This window comes from Cyprinus carpio, chromosome B6 (assembly GCF_018340385.1).
Source record: "Cyprinus carpio isolate SPL01 chromosome B6, ASM1834038v1, whole genome shotgun sequence".
In the NCBI taxonomy this organism is placed as follows: Eukaryota; Metazoa; Chordata; class Actinopteri; order Cypriniformes; family Cyprinidae; genus Cyprinus; species Cyprinus carpio.
The window spans coordinates 16,350,250-16,376,594 of NC_056602.1; the positions used below are offsets into that span (position 1 = coordinate 16,350,250).

General features: G+C 38.5%; 1 protein-coding gene across 2 annotated transcripts in view; it reads right to left on the reverse strand.

Moving 5' to 3' along the window:
• LOC109079278 (transmembrane protein 131-like) overlaps positions 1–19,865 on the reverse strand; it is a 33,350-nt gene extending 13,485 nt beyond the window's left edge. The window contains exons 1-17 of one of the 2 annotated variants that reach the window (XM_042725885.1): positions 19,677–19,865; positions 13,244–13,305; positions 11,113–11,153; positions 8,170–8,238; positions 5,915–6,035; positions 4,399–4,515; positions 4,180–4,302; positions 3,981–4,061; positions 3,723–3,873; positions 3,588–3,644; positions 3,415–3,476; positions 3,186–3,294; positions 2,701–2,809; positions 1,065–1,218; positions 781–951; positions 538–648; positions 228–362 (exon numbers count right to left, since the gene is read on the reverse strand). In XM_042725885.1, coding sequence (XP_042581819.1) covers positions 228–362; positions 538–648; positions 781–951; positions 1,065–1,218; positions 2,701–2,809; positions 3,186–3,294; positions 3,415–3,476; positions 3,588–3,644; positions 3,723–3,873; positions 3,981–4,061; positions 4,180–4,302; positions 4,399–4,515; positions 5,915–6,035; positions 8,170–8,238; positions 11,113–11,153; positions 13,244–13,305; positions 19,677–19,797 — 1,794 coding nt within the window. In that variant the 5' untranslated portion in view covers positions 19,798–19,865. The remainder of the gene's footprint in view (positions 1–227; positions 363–537; positions 649–780; positions 952–1,064; positions 1,219–2,700; positions 2,810–3,185; positions 3,295–3,414; positions 3,477–3,587; positions 3,645–3,722; positions 3,874–3,980; positions 4,062–4,179; positions 4,303–4,398; positions 4,516–5,914; positions 6,036–8,169; positions 8,239–11,112; positions 11,154–13,243; positions 13,306–19,676) is intronic. The other variant, XM_042725884.1, reaches the window with a different exon arrangement.
• Between the last annotated feature and the right edge of the window lie 6,480 nt (positions 19,866–26,345).

The following is a 26,345-nucleotide window of genomic DNA, read 5'->3' on the forward strand; positions in this document are numbered from 1 at the left end:
TTTTTACATGCATTATTTTGCATTGAAATTTCAACATAACTTAGCATCCCCTATTTTGTATGTGGATTATAAATCCTTATCATATTTATTATGGGATACAGAGTCATTATTCTTAGTTTATGAATAATCCAGCATAAAGACAAGTTGTGCCCAGTGTAAAATGACTCTGATATGCTATATGTAAGTTTTGGTAATAGACAGTAAAGGAGTGTTAAGGATGCTCTTACGGTTTTGTATTGGGCAGCTGATGTGTTCTGGAGCTCTTGTGTTCTGCGCAGTGCTATACTTCTGTTCCCTCTTTCTGTGTTAAGCAACTCCATTGACAGACTGTCTCCTGTCACCAACCATGACTTTATCTCCAACTGTAAGGACAGAGAAATCTCTATAATGTATATAATCTATATCATTTATTTATAGAGAAAAAGCCATATCTACATCATTGCTCACTCTAGTAATGTCTCAAAAGCTTAAACAGAACTGCTATTTTTTATCCATATGACAAAATGTCACACTGTACTAAACATGATGACCTTGTACCTCAATTGGATTGCTGTTGACCACCACAAACACTAAACTGCTGGTGTCAGTAGCACTAAGGACACCAAAGTCTAGGATTTGCTCTCGAAGACAGGGAGGAAGAACAACGGGCTAAATAAGAAAGCAAAGACAAATCATGGCCAATTCATATCTAAAATTATACAAATAAATTTCACAATGTCCAAATTCATAACTAGTTTACATTAGTGACATTTTGTTACATGTAGGCTGTTTCTAACATACCTCCAAGAAGCCTGTGTAGGCCCTGACTGGCAGGTGGAATTTAGAAGCATTAGTGATGAGGAGAATGTTGCTGTCGATGTGGATGGAGGGTCGCACTGGTCGAAACAGAAGGGAGAAGATATAGCGGGACTCATGGGGAGGAATAAGAACTGGTGTGCTGAAATTACGCACCTGTTGAAAAACAAACAAATATTTTAATTCAACACTATAAAGAGGTTTTCTGCTGACAAAAATGTGATTACCCGCATCCAGAGGCTAGGAAAAAAAAATAAAAAATAGCTTACATTGAACATAGTCTTGGCTTCTTCTGGAAGTGACACGTTGTGGATGTGTACGGCAAAGTTAAAAGTATTGGTGAGGTAGATGGGCCTATCCACTGGATCTACAGGACTGTCTCTGATGTGGAACAGGGTTGCTGTGTGGTCGAAGCCCAGGTACCTGGAAACGGTAAGCATAAATACATTGTGAACTAGTTACAAAACTGTATATACAGGTGCTGGTCATATAATTAGAATATCATCAAACGTTGATTTATTTCACTAATTCCATTCAAAAAGTGAAACTTGTATATTATATTCATTCATTACACACAGACTGATATACTTCAAATGTTTATTTCTTTTAATTTTGATGATTATAATTGACAACTAAGGAAAATCCCAAATTCAGTATCTCAGAAAATTAGAATACTGTGAAAAGGTTCAATATTGAAGACACCTGGTGACACTCTAATCAGCTAATTAACTCAAAACACCTGCAAAGGCCTTTAAATGGTCTCTCAGTCTAGTTCTGTAGGCTACACAATCATGGGGAAGACTGCTGACTTGGCAGTTGCCCACAAGACGACCATTGACACCTTGCACAAGGAGGGCAAGACACAAAAGGTCATTGCAAAAGAGGCTGGCTGTTTACAGAGCTCTGTGTCCAAGCACATTAATAGAGAGGCGAAGGGAAGGAAAGGTGTGATAGAAAAAAAGTGTACAAGCAATAGGGATAACTGCACCCTGGAGAGGATTGTGAAACGAAACCCATTCAAAAATGTGGGGGAGATTTACAAATAGTGGACTGCAGCTGGAGTCAGTGCTTCAAGAACCACTCAGGGTCCCAGAGTCTGGAGGAAGAGAGGAGAGGCACACAATCCACGTTGCTTGAGGTCCGGTGTAAAGTTTCCACAGTCAGTGATGGTTTGGGGTGCCGTGTCATCTGCTGGTGTTGGTCCACTGTGTTTTCTGAGGTCCAAGGTCAACGCAGCCGTATATCAGGAAGTTTTAGAGCACTTCATGCTTCCTGCTGCTGACCAACTTTATGGAGATGCAGATTTCATTTTTCAACGGGACTTGGTACCTGCACACAGTGCCAAAGCTACCAGTACCTGGTTTAAGGACCATGGTATCCCTGTTCTTAATTGGCCAGCAAACTCGCCTGACCTCAACCCCATAGAAAATCTATGGGGTATTGTGAAGAGGAAGATGCGATATGCCAGACCCAACAAAGCAAAAGAGCTGAAGCCCACTACCAGAACAACCTGGGCTCTCATAACACCTGAGCAGTGCCACAGACTGATCGACTCCATGCCACGCAGTAATTCAGGTAAAAGGAGCCCCAACTAAGTATTGAGTGCTGTACATGTTAATACTTTTCAGTTGGACAAGATTTCTAAAAATCCTTTCTTTGTATTGGTCTTAAGTAATATTCTAATTTTCTGAGATACTGAATTTGGGATTTTCCTTAGTTGTCAGTTATAATCATCAAAATTAAAAGAAATAAACATTTGAAATATCAGTCTGTGTGTAATGAATAAATATAATATACAAGTTTCACTTTTTGAATGGAATTAGTGAAATAAATCAACTTTTTGATGATATTCTAATTATATGACCAGCACCTGTATATGCTGGTGAACTGGTGAAGAAATCTTACCCTTCTAAAACCTCAGCTTGGTAAGGGATTTCAAGTTTTGAGTAGCTTTTCTCTTTTGCCTTCACTGTTATTTTTCCAGAAAACTGGTCTGATCTTCTTGCTTTTGAAGCTGGAATGTAAAAACACCATGAAAATTTCTGTAGTTATATCTGTAAACAAACATTTTGTTCCATGTAAAACAATAACAAATGATGTCTTAAAATAAATCAAGAATGAAAGAGCTTTGGCAACATTGTAAATAGACTTCAACTGCTTTGATATCACCAGGCCAAGTTATTACTAGGTCTACATACAGGTCCAAAGTATGGACTTTTTTGCACTAATCAACATTGATTATTGATTATTACAGAAATTTATGAACTTTTGACTTATTGATAAAAACCTGATTTACTAACTATCAAATCACTAAAGAGAGGTGTGTGATGGGATAATCTATATAAGAGGTCAAAGATGACACAAAAAAAAAAAAAAAAAAGAGGACTTACCATCAAAACTAATACTTGCAACTTTGGTATATCGGCTCTCTCCAGCTTTTAGTGTAATTTGTTTGAACTCAACTGTGACCGCTTCATTCGACGGAGTTGGCCTAACACTCTATACAAAACAAAACACATTGTGAGCATAAGAGACATTTCAAAAACATAAAAAAAACCACTTACCAAGCCCAAAATTTTGAATGATATAAACAAGCCATGTAAATAAGCCACAAATTACCATGATCGATACATCTTTTGCTCCTGAATTTAACAGATGCAAATTCAGTTGTTTTGGTCGATCTGCAAAGTTGAAAGGACATAGAGATTTGTTACTTTTTTCACAGTATCCTGCAAATCATTTTGTTGTTTCTACCAAACTACCATCAAATGAAGTGGTGGGGGAAAGCACACCTTGCGATCGAAGCGTACCAAAGTCCAGCATCTCTGTGGAGGAGTATATACCAGGTGCTGGGAAAATGCACAAACCATTAATCAGTGCTAAAGAATATTGATCAAATGTTATCAAGAAAGTTTATTTCAACTGACCTGTGGTGACTTCAACCTCTACAGGGAGGATGATAAACTCGTCCTCATTGGACGCGTTTGTTTTAATTCTGATGAAGGCTGTGTGGTTTTCAGCGTCTCGAGAAGAAAAGCTGGCTCTCATCACACCCTTCGTCTCGAATGGAGCAATCTCCTATGGAACACACGCAAAAAAAATTTAGCATATAAGAATAATAAATTCTACCACAACAGTGATTTATATTAACAACCACACTGAAGTGAGAATAAATTTATGCCAACCCATAATTTTTTGGTGCCACCCTGCTGTCCAGTAGGCAGCTCTAAATGTAGATCTCCTCCACTGGTGTACATTTCTACAACCTAAAACCATAAAAACATGTGAAGATAATGCAGCCATGTTTAGAATTTAGTTGCACAGCCAACATGGCCCAATACGATATAATAAGAGCACTATTCTGAGCTGAGGAGTTTTGCGTACCTGCAGTGGTTCACTGTGAGGGTTGAAGATGCTTATGAGTGGAGAGAAGCTGCTATTTACTGGAACTCTGGCCCCTACAAATGGCCTGAGTCTGTAGGGATTGGGGATGCCCACACCAAAGACCTACAATCAAACAAGCGTTCAAAAGCCTTTTAGGATCATTGCATTAATAGTTGTACACCAAACACAGAACAACATTTAGAAGTGCATGAAATGTACCTGGTATGTAAACACTCCATGATGCGATGTGTTAATAAATAAGGTATTTTCTACATTCCCTACTACTCGAGCTAGAAACACCACATCAAATGAGGTGTTGCCTCCAGGTGGAATTATCTGTAAATAAATGATGGAATATGTTACATTTATGCAATGATACATACATCCCTCCATACATATCACTCACTTTGTCAGTCTGTTACAAGTGCATAAACAATAATGTAAATATAATATAAAAATTTGTAATACAAAATGTGTAAAAAAAAATTATAAATAAAAATTCAATAAAAATCTATAAGCAATTATTTAAAATAAATAATTTAAAATAAAAATAGGCACATTATTGTTGTTTATATTACATGAATCTAACATAAACATTATGTTTTTAGCTTGCTGCAAATACATTTTTAAACCACCTCTGAATGTGGCTGAAGTGGATGATGCTGAAAATGTTTTGAACCCAGTTTAAACTTGTTTTTAGCATCATCCCATTTCTAATGTATCACCCAAAATGGATGTTAAAATGGGTTGTAACCTTGGGTACCCAAGAGTACACGGAGTTTACGATGGCTGATGTCGAGTCTGGTTAGCCACACGCTATTAGCCTGGGCAGAGAGGAGCTGATTTATGCAGGTGTCAGGAACAGGTGGGATGTGTTTAATTTATAACCGCCTAGAGTGTGAGCACACACACACACTCACTAAAAGCTTTAATTAGAAGTTTCAGTGAGGCCAACATCCTGACGTGAATGTGTGTAAGGGTGATGGTCAGGGACTCCCTCCACACATCACAAATATACAAAGCAAGGAGGTGCCTTCACTGAGGTCTTCGTCAGATGAGCTTTGGTGTGAGCTCTGACATTTGTTTATGTCTTCTCCCATGCCAAACAAGAAGATGAGGTTTTACCACACACATCCACCAGCTGGCACACAAGCTAAAAGAACATTCCTTTTGTTCTTTTGTGCTTGGTTTGAACAGGAAGTCACAACTGTCTCAGTACTTTGTAGATCAAAAGTTGAGTCTGTCTGTGATAAATAAACTACCAATCTAAAGTTTGGGGTCAGGATTTTTATTTTATGTTTAGAAAACTCTCTTACGCTCACCAGGGCTGCATTATTTGATCAAAAACACTAAAAATAGTAATATTGTGAAATATGAAATTAATGCTGAAAAAATTTAGTAACCATCATTCCAGTATTCAGTGTCTTATGATGCTTCATAAATCATTCTGATATGCTAATTTCATGCTAAAAAGATTTCTTATCAATGTGGAAAACAGTTGTGCTGCTTAATATGTTTTTGGAAAATGTTATACATTTTCAGAATTCTTCAATAGACAGTTCATTTCAATTCATTTGAAATAGTTTTTCTCTGTATCAGTGTACTATCATTTTGAACAATTTAATGTAATGTAAATTTAATGTAATCTTCCTAACTACAAACTTACGAATGTCAATATACGTAATAAATAAAAGTCAATTATTAAAAAAAAAAAAAACACACCAATCAAACTTACCCTATTCTGAAAAAAGGATGCATGAAAATGTGATGTTGTTGCTGATATTGATATTAAACTTATTTCTTCTGAACTTGGATTGTGTAAGTAAACTTTTTCCATTTTTGGCATTCCAACTGGCCTATGAAAAGAGACAAAAGAATATTTAGCATCCAGGAAAAGGACAGAATGGTATGTGACATTAAGCTTTTGGAGTCAAACAAAGCTTTACCCTTGAAATTGTCTGTATGTGTTAAATTGAAACAGAATCAGATTAACTAAAAATAACAATCTATTCAGCATCTGAGGTGGCTCATTCCCATTTATTCACTCTATATGCAAGTATAAATAAGAAAGTACATAAGTAATAAAAACAAAGTCCAAATTTGTTAACCTAATTATTTCTAATTATTTATAAAAAAAAAAAAAAGACTTTAAGACTTTTGTTAAACAGTCAGATTAGTTTACTGTTTACTGAAAATGCTATCTGTATGACAATAAAAGTACAAGATATGAATGAGCTCATTTATCTGAGGTTCTACTGCTTGCTGCTAGTGAGAGAGAGATTGGACTGTGAAAAGACTCCATAGGAAGTTAAAGAGGAGTGATGCAAGACTTATCTGGTAGAACACCGGCAGAAAATCTCATACGCCCATATTTGTGAGGGCAATATAAAAAGCTTGTTTTACAACTCCACACACTGACAGTGCATTCCAAAATGCATAAATGACAACTATGTAGGGCTCACAGAAAGGAAAACAAAGCTCTCAAGAAGAACTTGTTCAAAACTTTAAAAAAACATTTCACTTTTTTCACATTTTGTTTATGGGTGCTTTTCTTCATTTATATGTTAGACCAAAACTGTAAAGTTTCTTCAAGTAATATAAACCACAGACTTCATTTTACTTATAAATCAAACACCGCTATTATACAAACCCATTAGAAATTCCCAAGTGAACCCTTGTGTAAAAAAGCTAATTCTCTTCCAGTCTACAAATTTAAAGGATTTATAGAACATAGGAATGATCACTTGTGAAAGCAATGCTTATTGAGATCACCTGATCTGCTGGCTGCACAGGGAGTGAGCTAATAAAACTAATGCAAGTAATGAGGCAGGGATGGGTGTTGGCACTCAGCTTCTTTAAATGACACAAACTAAAGTACATACAAGATAGGGTTGGGCGATATCTAGCAAATTGGCATCGGACGATGTCTACAGTGAAATATCGTGATGGATGATGTCATTGATGGGCGGGGTTAGGAGGTGTGCCCGAAACGTGAATCCGTATGCAGAAAGGCACGGAAAACACCAACTGACTGATAGGACAATGGTGAATGATTTGCAGATACTGAGCTCCACTGACAAATATCTAATCTTGTCAAATGTTTGGTAGATACTGCCGCTCTGTAGTATAGAGTCTGTGTGATCACGAATCTCGAAAGTGAAAGTAAAATGAGAGCATGCATTCGAAAGAGCCCTGCATACAAGTAGCGGCTCCCTGATGATCGCAATTTATATACAGTATAATTACCCAAAGATATAATAGGGAGAGAAGGTATTGAAATATTTTTTAAATCCTCCCATCTCGTAGGCTATTTATTCCCTTTTGGGGTTCCGTAGTACATTTAATTTCCTTTCCGAACACGAAGTTGGAATGCGGAAGATTGCGGGGGGTATTGGGGGTGGATCACGATGCCGGCTCAACATCGTTATGTCTGTCAGCCATCGGTGATGGACGGTGGCATTGTCTATCGGCCCAACCCTAATACAAGACTACATAAAATAACAGTGCAATAACACAACTACATTTAAGTGCACAAAAAATATTTTACAAATTCTGTAGGGAACCATCCAGCATTTCTTAGAATAGGTCATCTTATGGAAATGTTGTAATCAGTGTACAGTATTATATATAGCTTTGATACCAAGCTATTGAGGAACTTACTAAAACATTTTTTTTCTTTATTCAGTTTATTTATTAGTTTTTATCCAGAAACTCAAAAAGTGATCCTAAGCCAGAAAACTGCAGATTAATTATATTATATTATAATAACACTGTATTGTTTTATATTATTTTTTATTTACATTTGTATGCTGCCAATGTTGTGGCTAGTCTTTTTAATTTCCAAATCAGATTTTATATACATAATAATTAGAAAAATTACATAATAATTAGGGGAAAAATGTGTTTTAGATGTTTTCATTTCATGCGATACTGTAGGACAGAGCTGTCACTGTTTTAAATGCCAAACCTACCCGGTGAGAGTTGACTTACTGTTCATGAAAGTCCAGCATTGGAGGCTCAAAGCGTATGGGTCTGCTGTTCCCCCGCTGAGAGGACGCACTGCAAGAGAAAGAGGATACACTGTAAATGAGGGGGGGACAGTGAGAGACACTATTTCTTGGAAGCCAATGTGCTTTTTTTTTCTCTTCGCCCAAAAACACACCATAACATGGCCTGTCGAGGATCAAATGGTGCCTCTCTATTTTTCTTCAGGCAAAAAGAAAGATACACCTACACTTACACATACACAGTAACAAATGGGCTTTGTCTGGCATGGAAGCATCAGGTTTACACCAAACATTAAAAGTTCAGGTGAAACATGCTTCCACTGGGCAAGTCTTTGACTCAAAGAGTTGGCTCAAACACCAAACCACATTCACACATACATTTTCTGAGAGCTTAAAGCCTATAATACCACTCCCCTCCCCACTGTACCATATTTCATTTGTTGCTACCCTTCTTGTATATTGGCAAGATTTTGCAGTTGGCAGACTAAATAATGAAATGAACCTATGATAAATTATATGGTCCCTCAGATCAGATATCAGTGATTTTAGGGTGTAACCAACTAATGTCGCCTAAGGTATTGTCATTGTTTTGAACAGATAACAGGCATAAATTGGTGTTCTAGGAAAGGTTTTTTAGCATGCAGTTGGAAACTCACTTCAAAAATAGCTTAAGCATGAATTGTTGTTTATTTTGTCATTTCAAAGATCATAGAAAAAGTGACACAGGAAGGCTGAAGTGATTTAGGGTATATTCACACCTGTCTTGTTTGGTTCGATTGAATCAAAAATGAGGTGTTTAGGGTCCTTTGATTTCTGTGATGTGGAAAATGCAGACGGAATTGTGGAATCCAGTCATAAAAATGGAATTTTGTGTATAATAACATTATAATATATAAAATGATGTCACAATTTGCCAAATTTTGGATGGATACATCAAAATCATTCACATACAAACAGAAACTTTAAGTTCTTCACAGCAACTCGTCAAATTAAAAGTTTGGTTTAACCAAAGTAACTTCATTGTTTGGTGGAAGAATACTGGTTTTATTTATATCATTGAATAATTAAATATTATAACAAATTACCGTTACTATATTATCTTTTTTTTTTTTTTTATGTCTAGACCGACAACAGACTCAACACTTTGATCTGAGTACAACTCTACAATAGAACCATTCATCACACTCTTTCCACTGGCGATATAATTAATGTTTTTCATAGAGGGGTAACATTCTAAAACAGTTTGACTCGTATACAAGGACCCAAACATATGCACGAAGCAAGGCTTATGTTAAACCACTAAAATAAACTCATAACGACTCTCAAACCCTGAGAGTGACAGACAAATTAGTCACGCCACTTGACTAAAGACATTGTCTCACAGGAGCAAGACTTGCTGCATATTTGTGGACTAACAACAGAAAGTGGCACATCAAGTTGCACAGCAATGTGTTCGAGAGAAATAAAGCCTCTATCTTGTGAATTTCTCTACTGCAGCTTAAGGATAACACAAACACTGTTATGAACTAATGTGGGTGATTTTAAAGTCTGACTCAAACAGTGTCAGCATGACCTCTGGCTACACAGTTCAGCCAAAAAGAAACTAAAAAAGAGCTTAAGGGTAAGTTGACCACACCACCAGCAGATTAATTTACCATTTTAATGTGCCATAAAACATGTCAGTGTGTCATGCAATGTTTTAGTGGGTTGTGATCAGATATCGTTAATGCCTTGTGATCAAATATACCAAACTGTCAAGGCATTTACTAGGCTAACTTGTCTGGTGGCACAAACCACAGGAAAAAAAGCTGCAACAAAGTCCCTAACACAGCTAAAACAGTGTCAACCACTTCCCAGCTGCAGTACATGTGTGTGTGGTGGTGTGCTTTAAAAAAAAACTGAAGAGTTGCACTAAAACACCACTATCAGTAGACACAAAGTTCAACACTAGATCTGAAAGCACAACAGAAATTCTGTCTATCCATCAGAAAAAGAGGAAACACAAAGTTTATTAGAACTAGATCACAAAGCTATACATTTTTGTAATAAAAATACACTAAACAGCATTTGCTTGCTTCCTCATTTTCTCACTTGCGCTACACTTGGGCATGCACGCTAAACTGTATGCAACATTCTGATAGTGTTGACTAAGGGCGTGTCCTCCTGCAGCTGAGATGATGAGTCAATGCAGACAATTGGCCAATTAAATTCAGCCACCGCTAGCTTACAGATAAGTATGCTGGCCAATCCCTCAAGCTGGAAAGGTTTGATTGGTTGAGCAAATGAATAGGCCACCTAGTACACAAAAAGTTTATCTACTGGAATTAGTTCAAAACAAGTCTGAAATAACTTATAAAAAGAAATGTGCTCATCAAAATTCCTCTGGTCTTTTAAGAGAATAATAACTTTTCCTGTATCTGACTCATTGCTCTTTCATACCAGTTCCTCTGCTTACAAACTTAAAAGACAGTGTTGTGTAACGTCATAAACTCGCTATGGGCAGTGTTTATTAGGATGGAAGATAATTACCTAATTTACCTCTGGTCCAAAGAGTAAAATCACTGCTGAAGTACTTAAAATGCCACAGCAAAGACACACTGCTCATGCATTCATGCATTGATTCATTCATTCCCTTCGCTCCACTTTGCGACAATTTAGTGAATGCCAATGACTGCCAAGAGTATCTGATTAAATCATTTGAAATGTGAAATGACAACTTGTGACGCTTGTATTTTTTGCTCATTTGTTGTTTCTTGAGCACAGGAACGTCTCATAGTTTAGAGGGAATATTTAGTTCAATGTCTCGTTAAGTACTGAACAAATGTTTCTTGGACAATCTAATATAAACCACATGCTGACTCTGGGCAAGCACGTACAAAACGATGCATGCAGAAAACCTCTGGGAGTATGAAAGTTTAAACCTTACCTTTTTTGATGATATGAACTAAGATCAATATCAGACTCTGTCTGTAAGAAGAAAAGAAATTCAATTAGCCTTTAGAAGTTAGACGGTTTAGGTCAAACACATCTAACCAAACTGTATAAGTCTATCTTTTGGACAAGGATCTTGCTATATCTATGGGCTTCTGTTTGAATACACTGAGTTTGTGTTAGACTCTCAAAAGACAGTCTTAGAGAGGTTCACTTCTGTAGGGCTAAAATAAGATGGAAACTGCCGGATGGGGAGTACGGTCTAGTCTATTTATAAACCTCAACATTTCCACAAAAGTCCAAACTGACATGTACACAAAACCACTAAGATCATAGAGTTCACAGTCCCATTCGAGAGACTATTACAGCTATGCTTTAAAAACGGTTTAGATATTTTCTATTATTTGAGAATTCACAACATCGCAAATAAATACACACCACAACAAAGCCTAATAAAACATGAATACAGACACATACACATACAGTACTAGGTACTGCACAGAATGACACATACAGTACTAGAAAAGATAAAGAAGCCTTTACAGAGACTTATTGAAATACATAAATTGATAAAGCCTTTAAAGCGGTTACAAAACCTCTCAATAACCTTGAGTAACAACTAAATTATAGACTACTGGAGTATCATAATTAATTGGTCATTAAATAAATAAATAAATAATTGTTTCCTGCAGAATTCTGTTTTTGCAGTAAGCGAAGAACAAAGTTCCACCCTCAACATACCTGCCTATACACAAAATGATACTATAATAATAGATGAATCACCTTCGATAATGAACGCAATATTGCGTAGCTTGTCAGTGAACTACGGCTCTGTCTATTAAATGCCGCTCCATTTGAAAGCAGGTGATGGCGATTTAGCAGTAATCACGGAACCGGCTTTACTGACGAAATGCGCGTGACAATCACATGCGATATATCGCCCAGCCCTACTCATAACCCTTACAGACACAGAGAGTGAGAAAAAAAGTTTTGTAGTACGTTTTGAATATTCAGTTCAGTAACTGAACAGATGCTAAATGCTAAACCAGATGCTAAATGAATAACTGCTATCACAGATTTAACAAGATCATTTAAGATCTCATAAGATCATCAGACTGAAACAAATTACACAAGTTGCTTTGTATGTTTTGCTTTGTATGTTTACTTTCATCTACGTAAAAGATGATGTGATACTTTGTTTGTTTTTTTCATCTCAACACAATTTCGGTAGCAGTGCATATACTATATAACTTACATAAAATTAATAATTAAGTAGGCAATTATTAGTAATATTACTATTAAAATAGGGCTGCACAATTAATCGAATTTCTAATCGCGATTACAATTATGGATGCCACAATTACGTAATCGTTCAAAGCTGCAATTAATTGTTCACTTATGTTATTCTGTGTGCTTAAGATGAGTTTTTTTTCTTACTTATTATCTTAAGGGTTTTTCCCATTATTTTAATTTTAGTTTTAGTATAACATTATAATACCATTAATATTTAAAAAATTTTATAATTTAAAGAAGAAACCAATCCCATGTATAGTCAACTTTTGAGGCTTAATGCTATAGAAAAGAACTAAGGGTTTTTCAGTTAGAGTGTTTTCAGCTTGTTTATTTTCATATAAAAATACGGCATGCAGTTGCATCAAACCATGGTAGAAACATCATTCAATCTAAATTGTGATAATCGTAATTAATAATCGCAATTACAATTTCAAGGGAATAATCGACAATTACGTTTTTTGTCATAATCGTGCAGCCCTATATTAAAATATGAAACTGAAAAACTCTTAATTTTATTCTCTAACTCTGTTTGCAACAGCACTTCAGTTGACAGACAGTTACTATTTTTGTTGCTGTGCAAAGCACTGTGACTAACTACTTTTTTAATTTAACTCTTTTCCGTGGATTGTCTCGCTACATTTTAAATAAAGGAATCCAGTATCATCCACTTATAGTGACAACCATAATTTTTCATAATTTACTGACATCATCAAGTGTTGTGGTATTCAGTGTAGTCACAGCTCATCCAAAAATGGTGTTTGAGGAATTTCCTATGGCCTTGAGACTGCAATGCAAGCTTCATGCTATCAGCCATCAGAGTCCCAAAAACGTACCTGCAAGAGGCCTCCTTCCCCAAAGTGTAGTACCTCCAGGATGTTGTCTGACTGTATGAAAGCTGTAGACAGAAACAGAAAATTCCCATGAGGTTTGGATATCAGCAAACAATACCATGCAGGTTGATGATTTGAGTTCCCAGTGTGTGCAAGTGGCTCTCTGGGAGTGTATCAGATTTTAACACAATTACTCATCAGAAAACACAAAGGACTGGAGAGACAGGGAATCATTACAGTCATTCTGCGATCATTCGCTGTCTGGATTTGTCTCGAGTGAGCTCTTAATTGAGGACTTTGAAGAACCGTATAGTTTCACCGTCTCTTGCATTACTGTGTAAGAGAAGCTATAGTTGCCACGGCTTCCTGGAAGCAGATTTTGAGGCCAGGAAACAGCAAAAAAGCAAGCAAAACAGAAATGTATATGTCAGAAATGGCTGCGGTCAACATGTAATAAAAACACCTCAATCTGATTTCAGATGTTTTTATGTTAGTAGCTTCATCACTTTATCAATGTAATATCAATATGCTTCAAACAGGAAACCACTGATGACAGTCAATGCACAAGTATGGGCACAAAATATAGATAAGTCAACCATAAAAGCGTGAAGGGACATCCATACTGTCAGATAATGAAATTTTTCTTGCACCTATACTGTAACATAACATCAAAAGCCCTTTGAGTAGAAGCAGATTTTTTACAGATTAACAGATGGCTAATGGCAAGTTCTCATATTCAGCTTCATGTCAGTATACTTTCAGTGCTATTATTAGTCTGCAGTTCTGTAACTCTAGTGAAGTTTAAAGTGAAAGAGGCCAGTCACTCTCCCTCATATACACTTTCAGAGGTACACAAAACACGCACCACTTTCCACACCACATCATGTTACATCATATAATTAACTTAAAGAGGTGGAGAGTCCATTTCATCAACAAACATTAATTAAATCTTGAGTTGAGTGTCAACTGGATCAATTCCAATCATTTTTATATTTGGGCAAGACGGAATCAACCAATAACTGTGGGCTGCATAATTGCAACACCCCTGTTTCTGAGACTGAAAAAGTAGGGATGCACCGAAATGAATTCTCGGCCGAAGCCGAACAAAAAGAAACACTGGGCATTTTCCTCATGCTTTAGACTTTGAACCCTAGCGCCGCGAGCTCATACAGTGCTGTAAAAATACATGCAATTCGTGAGTACATTAGAAAATATAACATTCTGCAGTTTATCTACTAATCTTTTGAGGCCATTTCATGATTTCAATCATCCTACAGTAACCTAACCACCAGTATCAGCCACCTCTTTTTCTCATCGGAGACATGTGATGCAGCACTAAACAGTCTCTCGCTGTCAGTGCTTTGTGCTTGTAATGATTTCTGCGTCTTTCTCTGATATTTTTAAATACTTTCACACTCCCGACTGCATTAGTGCGTGCCTCTATTTGACCATGTTAGTCATTGTTCGGTACATATTATTCTGCCTTTTCACTTATTCGGCCGAACACCGAAATAGATTTTTTTTTTGCTATTTTCAGCCTAATAATTTCAGTTGCCGAACATTTGGTGCATCCTTATGAAAAAGTCTCAAAAACAGCAGTGTTACAATTAGGGGTGGGAATCGCAGGGTACCTCATGATACAATATGAATCAATATACATGACTCACAATAACATCACAATACAGTGATTCTGCGATTATTGATATATTGCTCGACAATTCTATAATATCTTTCTAACTATGAAAACAAAATGCCTGTGAAAAGGTTAATTGCAAGTTTTCTCTCTTTATTCAAGTCCAAACTGTTAAAAAAAAAAAAAACAGCACAAAAGTTCTGTAAATCAAATTTAACATGCTAAGTAAACTAATAATTTTATTCTTGGGTTTATTAAAAGCTTACACTTTTCTTTGTGTGTAAACCAACACATTTAACTGCTTATCAACTTCATATACAGTATAGCCTACATATATAAACCTGGTACGTTTCAAAATTTACCTGGAGTGCTTTCTCAACCTTTCCTCTCCTCTCATCATAAAAACAGAGCCCTGCACACATGACATGGAGGGAAAAAAAAAATAGCCGTTCATATCGCCTCTTTTGCATGCACAGGTTCTTTATTTCAAATGTATACGCACGGTAACCACACACACTGCACACTTCTGCGCAGCATTATGGCTCTAACGAGGTTTTGTTTCGTCAACCATGCCATAGGAGCAAATTATTGTTTCTGCCGGTCGATGCCCACTGCATAACGTGCACTTGCAATATCTGAGAAAGAGGGAGAACATTCAGTTTTGTTCACATAAAACTGGACACGCCGGCAGCACTCTCTCATTCATATAGTGAGGGAAATCCAACTGCGATCCGAGAGGAGAGGTTAGGCTACTCATGGACTGAATAAGCACTCTGCAATAATAATGTGATCGGTGCCTATGGTATGCATTGAATAAACTTGTCTTATTTATGAATACTGAAATACTGACTATATATTGCAGCTGTCAGTCAAATTTGTGGCACGATATTGCGATAGCAAGGGGATTTTAAATAGATATCAGATTCACAACAAGATTCCACAGTGTGTAATTGATGCTTACAGAAAGTGTCTGGCACTTCAGTGTTTAAAAGCATCTTTACACATCAGAGATCCCTTACCACATTTATACGTAACTGCTCTTAAAAAAGCCACAGATACAAGATGATACATTTAAAGTAACGCACAAAACCACCTGCAAAGAGGTTTAAAACATTTAAGATATGACCAACAGGGCATCTATTTTACAAATCCCTACACTTGAAGAGCTTGTATAGTGGAATTTCATGGAAATTTGAGTTTTTGGACTTACATTTGGTCAAACAATAACACATGATTTAATAGGATACTAAAATGCAGTGAAAGCTTGTGTTCCTTTCAACAAAGGTGGCTTCTACACACACGTTTTAAATGCCAAAAGACAACCATGGATGTTGTATTGTGAGGAATGCGTTTCAGACCCTTCACTGGCTTTGAAGAGAACCAGTGGGAGGGAGCCATATGCTGCTGAATGAGTAAAAACAACATGTTACTGCGGAAACTAACTCTTGCTCATGTACACACACCTTGATGGATTCCTTTAAGCCAAACACAGACATACCTAAAGTCAACTGTAGTTGAGGGCATCGCATGAGACACTGACTACTCAACCACAGCAGCACTGGAACGAAACCATTTGTATGTTTAAATGTTTCATGCTCAACTATAGACCAGAATGCCGAGTGAGATCTAGGCCTTGAAAAACTAGAACACTATGTGCTCTTGCACACATGAACAGAATTATGCAACAGCAATTGAGCATCTCTCGATCAAGCATCAACCATTTCCCTTCTCATCTCTCAGGCATCTGTTTAGCAGACAGATCTTGGAAAGGAGAAATACATTTCTCACATTTTGATTTTCAACTTTCAACACGTGCTGACCTCTGAACACAAAATCTGCTACTACAACTGCTGTAACTGCGGAATCATATGTCACAATAAAATATGAAGTCAACCAGAAAGCAAAAATGAGCAACTGTTACATAGTTACATAGTCATCTGAAATTTAAAATAAAGATTTGTTAAAGAAACTGATACTTTTAATTAGCACAGATGCATTTAATTGATCAAACTGGTGTGAAATAAAAAAACCTCTTCTACTTTCCAAACACAAAGCAACGCAACCATTTTCAACTAAAAATAATAATAAAGGTTTCTTGAGCACCAAATGAGCATATTAGAAACATTTCTTATATAACACTTAAAACTAAAGTATTGGACTTTGAAAATTAAGCTTTCCCATTAGAGAGAAAAAAAACAATAAATGAAAATAGAAAACTTATTTCAAATTGTAATACAATATTACTGTTGACCATTAACTTCTGTAGCAGTAGCGTAAAAGTATAAATATATATTTTAATATGTATAATGTAATGTGTATTAGTGTGTCATATATAAATGATATTACTACATATTACGCTATTTTGGGGTATTCATTGTTGTTGCAATAACAGCAACTTAAACTTCCTAAACACACACATTCTTGTCATTGTAAACTTTCCAGTCAGTGCTTTACTGCCAAGTGTGATGTCACTGATAACTGGATTCTTGTCTTATTGGAAAAAGGAACCAAGGGGTTAAAAACATTCCTGCTTGACTTAAAAGAAGAAAAAACACTCCATGTGCTCAGTGAGTCCCTTCAATCAATAACTGGTTTGACACAGTAAATGAAATAGTGGTGCATTCACACATGCGTCCCAAAGAGCACTAACCCATCTGCTCAAGCCTCTGTGTGGTCTCTTTGTAGCTATTATGTCCATTTAGTACTTTTTTAAGAGAAAAAAGTGAGAAATAGGTTTATTACTCTGTCATTTGGCAAAGAACATTATAAGTATTTCTCATTTACAACAACACACTGAACTTACAACTGATCTGATAACTGACTTGGTAAGACATGGATCTTATTCAACCCAAAAGCTTTAGATTTTTGACTTAACCAAAATGCATAATTTCTGACAACAAACAACATAAGAAACTCTCACTACGTGGCAAACACACATCTAAGCCCGAAAATCACCATTGGATTGCCCCACTGTCCAGGCAAAGGAGGCAGAGTAATCCAGGGATTATGGGAAAGAGAAACATGCTGTCTTTGAAGGTCAACGATCACACCTTAACTGATCTACAACCCTCAAGCATTTAGAGCTTGTGTGTCCTAACTAATGTGACTACCTACACAACACAAGTAGTGATAAGTCATCGGCCAGGCTTGATTAATTGGTACCTCTTTGTGTTTCCTCCCAGTGTTACAAAATCCCCCAACAATCTTGTCAATGGATTTATCTTCCTTATAAAACCAAAATGTAGTATCTATGCCAACCCTAGAACTGAGAAAAAGGGCTTAAATGTTGTTTTGTTTATTAACTGTTTTGATACAAAGTTTCCCACTGTGCATAGTTGAGGAAAAGCCTCTCACAGAACAAATGACAGCCCAAGAGACCGATTTCAACAAAATGTGTAACAGTGTATTGACTCTATTACATACTGTGCTTGAGTCAAAATGTTCTACAGACATTGATGTTGGTCACAGACAAGCCCACATTGCTCAACCAATGACAACTGACAAGTAAAGGGTTACTTCACCCAAAAATAGAAATTGTGTCATCATTTACTCACCCTCATGTTACCCTGTATAACTTATATTTTTTTTCCAGAAATGTCTCAGTGTTTTTGTCACCAAAACTGCTTGGTTACCAAGATTCTTCAAAATATCTTCTGTGTTCCACAGAAGACAGACTTAAAGAGGTTCACACATAACATGAGGGTGAGTAAATGATGACAGATTTTCATTTGTGGGTGAAGTAACCCTTTAATTGTCTGTTGACATTCAGAGACATTTCAATACAGGTAATAAACTATTCAAGAAATAGTCAAAGATGATAAACAAGCACTGGATTTATTAGGTCATCTGCCCTGTCAAGCGGTTGATATCTGGATTAAGCCAGAGTGCCCTGACTATTTCATTTGCAAACACAACCAAGTGTTCTGCACTTTGATAAGACTTTTTACAGTGTCATGTCTGAGAACCTCTAAATTTTATTCAATAAGCTGAACCCCTCAAATGCAAGACAACTCAATTTCTATACATCACACTGCTTTAGTGCTTAACAACTAATTACTCCCAGTGACATACAACACCACTGTATTTAACTGTGCTTGAGCAACATGAAGAAATATAGTAAAAACTTGCATGAACTTGTAGTATGCAGTCACCACCTTCTCCTCCCTCTCCAACTTGACATGTCACTGACAGACTGGGCCTCAGAAACAAAACTCTCACGTTAACACTTTACTTTCAACCTTCCGCTCTTTTACCCACTTGACATCGCTTTAATATGATGTTTAAACGTCTGAAACATTATGAGCGTTATTTTCATCGGGTAAAACTTCGTTCCAAACCGGCATTTATTAGCCAAAACAATCCCAAGCCACGAACTGGTCACAAGTGGAGAGTGAACATAACCATTAAACGTACTAGGTGAAAACCTATCCTTTTGTAACAAATTATCCATTGTTTTGTTTTTGAGAGTAAAAGTAACTTCAGCCAGGTAAGGTGTTCGCTAATGTAATATGACTAAGCCTGTTAGCTTCAAGACTCAAGCTAAACTAATATCTCTGAGCAATATTATCCAGCAGCTTTCCGTCAAGAAAATAAAAACAGCAAGAGCAGTCACATGTCATCTAACCTAGCTAGACATGTGAGTTCAATATTATGGATAAGGCTTGACTAAATATTTATTTTGTTCGCTGACGCGCTAAGGCTCGAAGCTAACAGTTATTAGCTTGCAGTGAAGCCGCGGTAGGTATACAGCCATACAGACTCACGAAAACCAGCTACAACACACAACACGCTTCAGGACGTTACCTTGTTTGTTCGCCTGTGCCACGTGAATAAATGCAATAAATAAAAGACGCAGAAGTCCAACACATGATGATTTTGTTCGTGTTGGATGTGGGGAACTCTGTGTTGTGTCCTTGCTCGCCATCCTTCTGCTGCTGTTTCTCTAACGTTAGCCGTGAGCGCTCATATAAACAGCGCTCACGAGTCACTCAGGAGAGACACGCAGAGGATTTGACAGACACTACAATTCTGGACACTCGGTGCAATTGCAGTTATGCTAAAGAAAATTAAATAAGCCTTAAAATGATGTACACTCACATCAAATATAAGACGTACAATATATTGTTTTACATGTAGAATGAATAATAACAATAAAGATTTATTTGTAATTTAATTTAACCTAAATTATTCTTATTATTACATTACATTTTATTTTACAACTTTTTATTATTGTTGTTGTTATACTCCCATGAAAACAATATTTTACCAACAATAATAATATCCTTACAGTTGAATAAATAAAATGAATGCTGTCAAACGATTAATTGTGATTATCGCATCCAATATCAGAATCAGAATCAGAAAGAGCTTTATTGCCAAGTATGCTTACGCATACAAGGAATTTGTTTTAGTGACATAAGCTTCCAGTACACAGAGACAAAAAAAAAAAAAAAAATTAGCAAATAAATAATATGTATGAACAGTTGTGCTATAGATGATAATGGAATAGAATAGAGTAAGATGCAGAGATGTACTTGGATAGAGGGGTAACAAATAAATATAAGAATATTGCGCATTTTTATAAAAGTTTGTTTACGTAATATATGTACGTGTACTGTGTGTATTTATGTATATATAAATGCACACGATTAATCGTTTGACAGCACTAAAATAAATGTATACGTAACACATGCGTTGCAAATATGTTAGTATACAACATTTCATTTTAATATTGTTGAGGTAATTTTGTTGTGGTTTGTGCTACTTGCGTGTTTCTGTAGGGCTATTTGCTTGGGTTTTTTGCAGCACGTTTATTTATTTGTTTGTGTTGTAAAGATTTGCAGCTTGTTTTGTATTTGGTTGTGTTGCGAGTATTTGCAGCACATGTGCTGTCAAACCATAGACTGTAAAAAAGATGGACGACGCACCTTCATTCACTTCCACTGAAGAAAAGTGATGCCGCCATTGTCCCAATAGGGTGCGGCCATATTGCGCTGATTTAGGACCAGAGTCTGTGCAGTAGCGAATTCGGGACCAGAGTCTGCGCAGTAAAGAGCAAAGTGGAGCCGCCTCCCGCCCACACTCTCGCGGAGTCGACAGCAAACACACGACCCTTTTTTAAATCAGCCTGACTCGTCCAATTTTTGTCTGCTGATTTTTCAAATTAGAGGCTTGGGTTAAAATAAGGTAAATACAACTCCAATCTCTTCCTGAAGATCCCGAAAAGGTCCTTTGGCGCCCCAGTTTGCTCAAAGAAGCTGTCAGTCTCAGCTGTCAGTCATGACGTCACACTCCCGTTTTTATAGCATCACATAACTAACTAAAACCAAACTTATTTTAAAAATGAACACCCTAACTTACATCAGCTCTCTCGGCCACCTTATTTACTATTTGTGACAACGTTCGTAGTAAGGATGGAAGTGGGCAGGGTTTGGCTTATGGAGACTCGTGCATTTTTATTCATTGAAAACAATCATACAACACAAAAGTTTGCGCTCTCTGCGCTTTCAGACAGTCTCAAGTCTCATAATTACTAAGTTCCTTGGATTTCTCTGGCTTTTAGCCTAGGTGGCCATGCACAAGTTCTCTGTCCAGTCTCTCTCCTTTTCCACATTTTCCATTTGCTCTTTTATCCGGTCGCCCCACACCAATCACTGCAATCAGACTCAGGTGTTATCACTTTGCACTTGACCTACTTACTCACCGCTCGTCTCCTGACCTTCTCTCCTGATGCAGACCTCGCTGAACCACACCCCCCTCACCACATACCCCCACTTGCCCCCTGGCCTGCAAAAAAAAAAAAGCACCAGGACGCGTTGGTATCTTACATGCATTGGAGCCACTGCAGGGGCGCGTGGTCCAAACAGAGAGTGAATTCCCATCCCAGGAGGTAATAGCGGAGGGTGAGAACCACCCACCGGATTGCCAAGCATTCCTTTTCAATGGTGCTGTACATTGTTTCTTTCTCAGAGAGCTTTCGACTGATGTACAGCACCGGCCGCTCCTCTCCCTCTATCTCCTGGGACAGGACGGATCCATGCGCACTGTCCGATGCATCAGTCTGCAGCAAGAAGGGAAGAGAAAAGTCAGGAGAGTGTAATAGTGGCCCACCACACAGAGCAAACTTTATCTGGGTGAAGGCCTGCTGACACAGCTATGCCCACTGGACCGGATCTGGGACTTCCTTTTTAGTGAAGTCAGTCAGCGGGCTGGTGAAGTCCAAATAATTAGGTACAAACCTTCTATAATATCCCGCCAGCCCCAGGAACTGCCTCATATCCTTTTTGGTCTTGGGTCTCAGACAGTTCGCAACTGCTGCCGTCTTACTAATTTGAGGATACACCTGTCCGTGACCCAAGTGGAAGCTCAGATACCTGACCTCCACACGACCAATCACACAGTTCTTCAGGTTTGCCGTTAGCCCGGCCCCTCTCAGCCCTCCCAGGACAGCCTGCAGATGCGCCATATGATGCTGCCAATTCTGACTGTAGATTATGATGTCATCCAGATAGGAGGCGGCATAGGCAGTATGCGGTCAGAGGATTCTGTCCATGAGACGCTGAAAAGTGGTAGGTGCCCCAAACAACTCAAAAGGAAGCATAACAAATTGGTGTAATCCAAACGGTGTTGTGAAAGCTGTCTTTTCTTTGGATAAGGGTGATAAGGGGATCTGCCAATATCCTTTGGTTAAGTCCAGTGTTGGGTAAAAATGAGTTGTACCCAGCCAATCGAGCAATTCGCCAACCCGCAACATTGGATAGGCATCGAATTTTGACACCGCATTCACCTTGTGATAATCCACATAGAATTGAAAGGAGTCGTCCATTTTATGTACCAAAACTATCAGGCACACTCAAGCACTGTGGGATTCTTCTACTACTCCCATCTCTAAAATCGCTTCTAATTCAGACTGAACCACTTTCTTTTTGTGTTCAGTCTCAGTCTCAATATGGTGCTGGATGAGACTGGTTTGAGGCGAGGGGTGAGAACACATCTGCAATTTAAGCTTGCAATCTTGCTACATTAGTGAGCTTGGAGGGCGAGAGGTGATCTCCAGAGTGAGAGTTTGGACTTTAAAGTTCACTTTTGGCCCGAGATCTTCCTCTCCACTCACTGCCATCGCCAGCATCACCAGTTCCACCTCGCTTCTTTTTTTAGGAGGTTGAGATGGTAGATTTGACGTGCCCCACTCCTGTTTGTTTGAATTACCTCATTACTGAGATCTCCCACTCGCCGTGTGGCCTTGAAGGGTCCTTGCCACTTGGTGAGTAATTTAGAGTTAGACGTTTGGAGCAACACAAGCAATTTATCTCCCGGTGCAAAATCATGTAATCTGGTTACCCGATTGTACAGCCGGCTCTGTCTGTCCTGGGCCTGTAAAAATTTTCCATAGAGAGCCGCCTCAAGGTGTGGAATTTTTTGATCAGATCCAGTACTTACTGAATTTCGTCTTTGCTATCCCAAGCCTCCTTCAGGATGTCCAAAACTCCACGGTGCTGGTGACCGTAAAGAAGCTCAAAGGGGGAAAACCCTTACGGAACCTCGCGTACAGTGAACAAAAGGGGTTCCTGCCATTTGTCCCAATTTTTGGTAACTTTGTGTATGAACTTTCAAATCATGGTTTTTAAAATGCAATTAAATCGTTCCACCAGGCTGTCCATTTGTTGGTGATAGACGCTGGTGTGAAGTGATTTAATGCCCAACATTTGTAAAGCTCACGTAACGTATGTGACATAAATGCCGTGCCTTGATCAGTGAGAATCTCTTACGGGATTCAAATTCAGGAGATTACACGAAACAGGGCATCCGCCACACTTTTCGTGGAAATGTTGTGGAGCGCCACTGCGTCCAGGTATCGCATTGCATAATCCACTAGAACTAATGCAAAGCAATGCCCCTGTGCTGAACGTTCTAATGGCCCGATGAGGTCCATACCAATTCTCTCGAAGGGGACCTCCATGAAAGGAAGACAGCGCAACGGCACTTTTGGGGAGGCGGGTTGGACCGATCAATAAAGTGCCCTTGGTCCCCGCAACGCAGACAGGCTGGACCAGACTTCCCCGGCGCCCTAGTGGCAGGAAGCGGGTCAAGAGATTGACGTGGAGAGAGCAGAGGAACAAATGGGGTGCTCGAGCTCACTGGCCCCACCCCCCCTTGAAAAGGGTCTCAGCCCAGCTGACTCCGGCGCAAGACGACCCCTCCATCCGAGACCTAGGGAGAGGGACAGGTTTGGAGGTAGAGGGAGGAAGAAGAGAGAGAGAGAGAGACAGAAAGCAGGATTTCGTCGACCCCGTGGCACGCCACCATCTGGTCCTCTGCCAGTTGAAAGGCCAGGTCCAGCGACGTCGGGCGATGCTACTGGACCCACTGCACGGTTTTCTTCAGAAGTCGCACATTGAACTGCTCCAGCACCACGCGATCAATGATCTGGTCGACGTCGCTTCCTCCGGCCAACAGCCATCTGCGGCACGTGACCTGGACCTGCTGAGCCATCACAAAGGGCTGGCTGTTTTCCCCGAGCTCCAGTGACCTGAGCCACTGATGGTGCTGCTCAGGATTCAGGCTGACTCACTGGAGGACAACCTAGCGGGAAGAGGCGCACTGGCCAGTTTGTCTGGGGCCACCCACATGCCTCCGCAGTCCTCTCGAAGAGATCCATGAAGGCCTCCGGATCATCCTGTGGACCCATTTTGTTTAAAGGCATGTGGGCTGCCAGGGCCAGGGCAGGTGGAGTTCCCCCAGCCCAAACCATCATCCACTTGCGAGAGGTCCCGGGTTCAAATCCCGGACGAGCCCCCAATTGTTATGTTCCCACTCTTTAATTAGTCTAGGGGAATGGAGGAATATGTAACAAAGAAAAGGAAAATCCACATGGAGCCTCTCGTCCCAGTCCCAACTCTGAAGAACACTGCCAACCACTAAAGGATCCACTATAATTTGATTTATTATATCTTTTATACATGCAGGAGTATTAAGAACAAAGCAAACAGGCTTTGCAAGTGGATGACCTCCGCAAACGGCGAACTTGACGGAGACAACATAATGGCTGCGGCATTCCTACTTCCTTCCTGGGTTTCAGCACCAGTTTGAAAAACATTGGTAGTAAGGAAAGAAGAGGGCAGGGTCGGCTTACAGAAACTCATGCATTTTAATACAATGAAAACAATCATACAAAAAATCATAAAAACATTCACAAAAGTCACGCTCTCTGCGCTTTCAGACAGTCTCAAGTCTCATAATTACTAAATTCCTCGGATTTCTCTGGGCACGAGTTCTCCATCCCGTCTCTCTCCCTTTCCACATTCTCCAGTCGCTCCTTTATCCAGTCTCCCCACGCCAATCACTGCAATCAGACACAGGTGTTATCACTTTGCACTTGACCTACTTACTCACTCCTCATCTCCCGAACATCTCTCCCACTCCAGACCTCGCTGAACCACGCCCCCCTCACCACATTTTTATTATTAAGAATAAACATGAAAGTACCAAAGCAACAATATAAATATACACACTAATATTACAGATACGGTGCAAAAACAGAGCCCAGGTTAACAGCATAGTGTAATAATAAATACAGTATGACATTTACTATAAATATTTAATGGTGAGACTAAAGATTGATAAGCACCATTTGTTCATGCATTGTTTATGTACATTTCAGCGTCCTCCATTTAGGTATTATTTTAAGCTTTCACTTTTTGAAATTTTTTAATTGGACTTAAGTACACCAATAGATCTGAAATGATCACAGTCATGAATTGTCTTTCTACTTTTATACCATGACTGTATACACAGCCTCCCAGATCGTCATGCAAATAAGGCCCCAATGAGAGTACAACATATGCAAACAAGCATACACAAACCAGGTGCACCTATTCAGCTTCTTTTCCAAACATAATTAAAAGTCAAACATTCATCTGTTGGTGTTGTGATAAACTGCATTCAAATGTCAAAACCACTCTTAAAAATGTCAGCTTTTATGTAAGGACAGAAGACTGCAAGTTAGCTTGTGTGTACTTGTGAAATAGTCCTATATGTGCTGCCTACTTGTGGCTAGTCATTTAGCCTGTGTGAAATCAGGACATCAGCTTAAAAACGTGATAGCAATTGGTTTATTCAAACACCTTGCACAACTGATTATGTTCAATACAGCGTTTGTTTGCAATGGACCTATAACCGCCATATCTGTAACATTGTATCATCAGGTACTTTTCTCCACATGTTTTGGGAATGTCCAATTGTTGTCAACCTATGGACTCTATGTGAATTCTGTTTTACCCTCTTTACTACAAAATGATTACACATCTAATCCATGTTCATGTCTTCTCAATGACAATTCCAGATGCTGTATAAGTTAAATAAGAAGAGAATGTTGCTGGTTTTACAGCTGCAAAGAAGACAGAGTGAAAAAAAACGTTTTAGATTCACAGCCTCCTTAAAATAGTGACTTGTGAATATACAACAGCACAAATG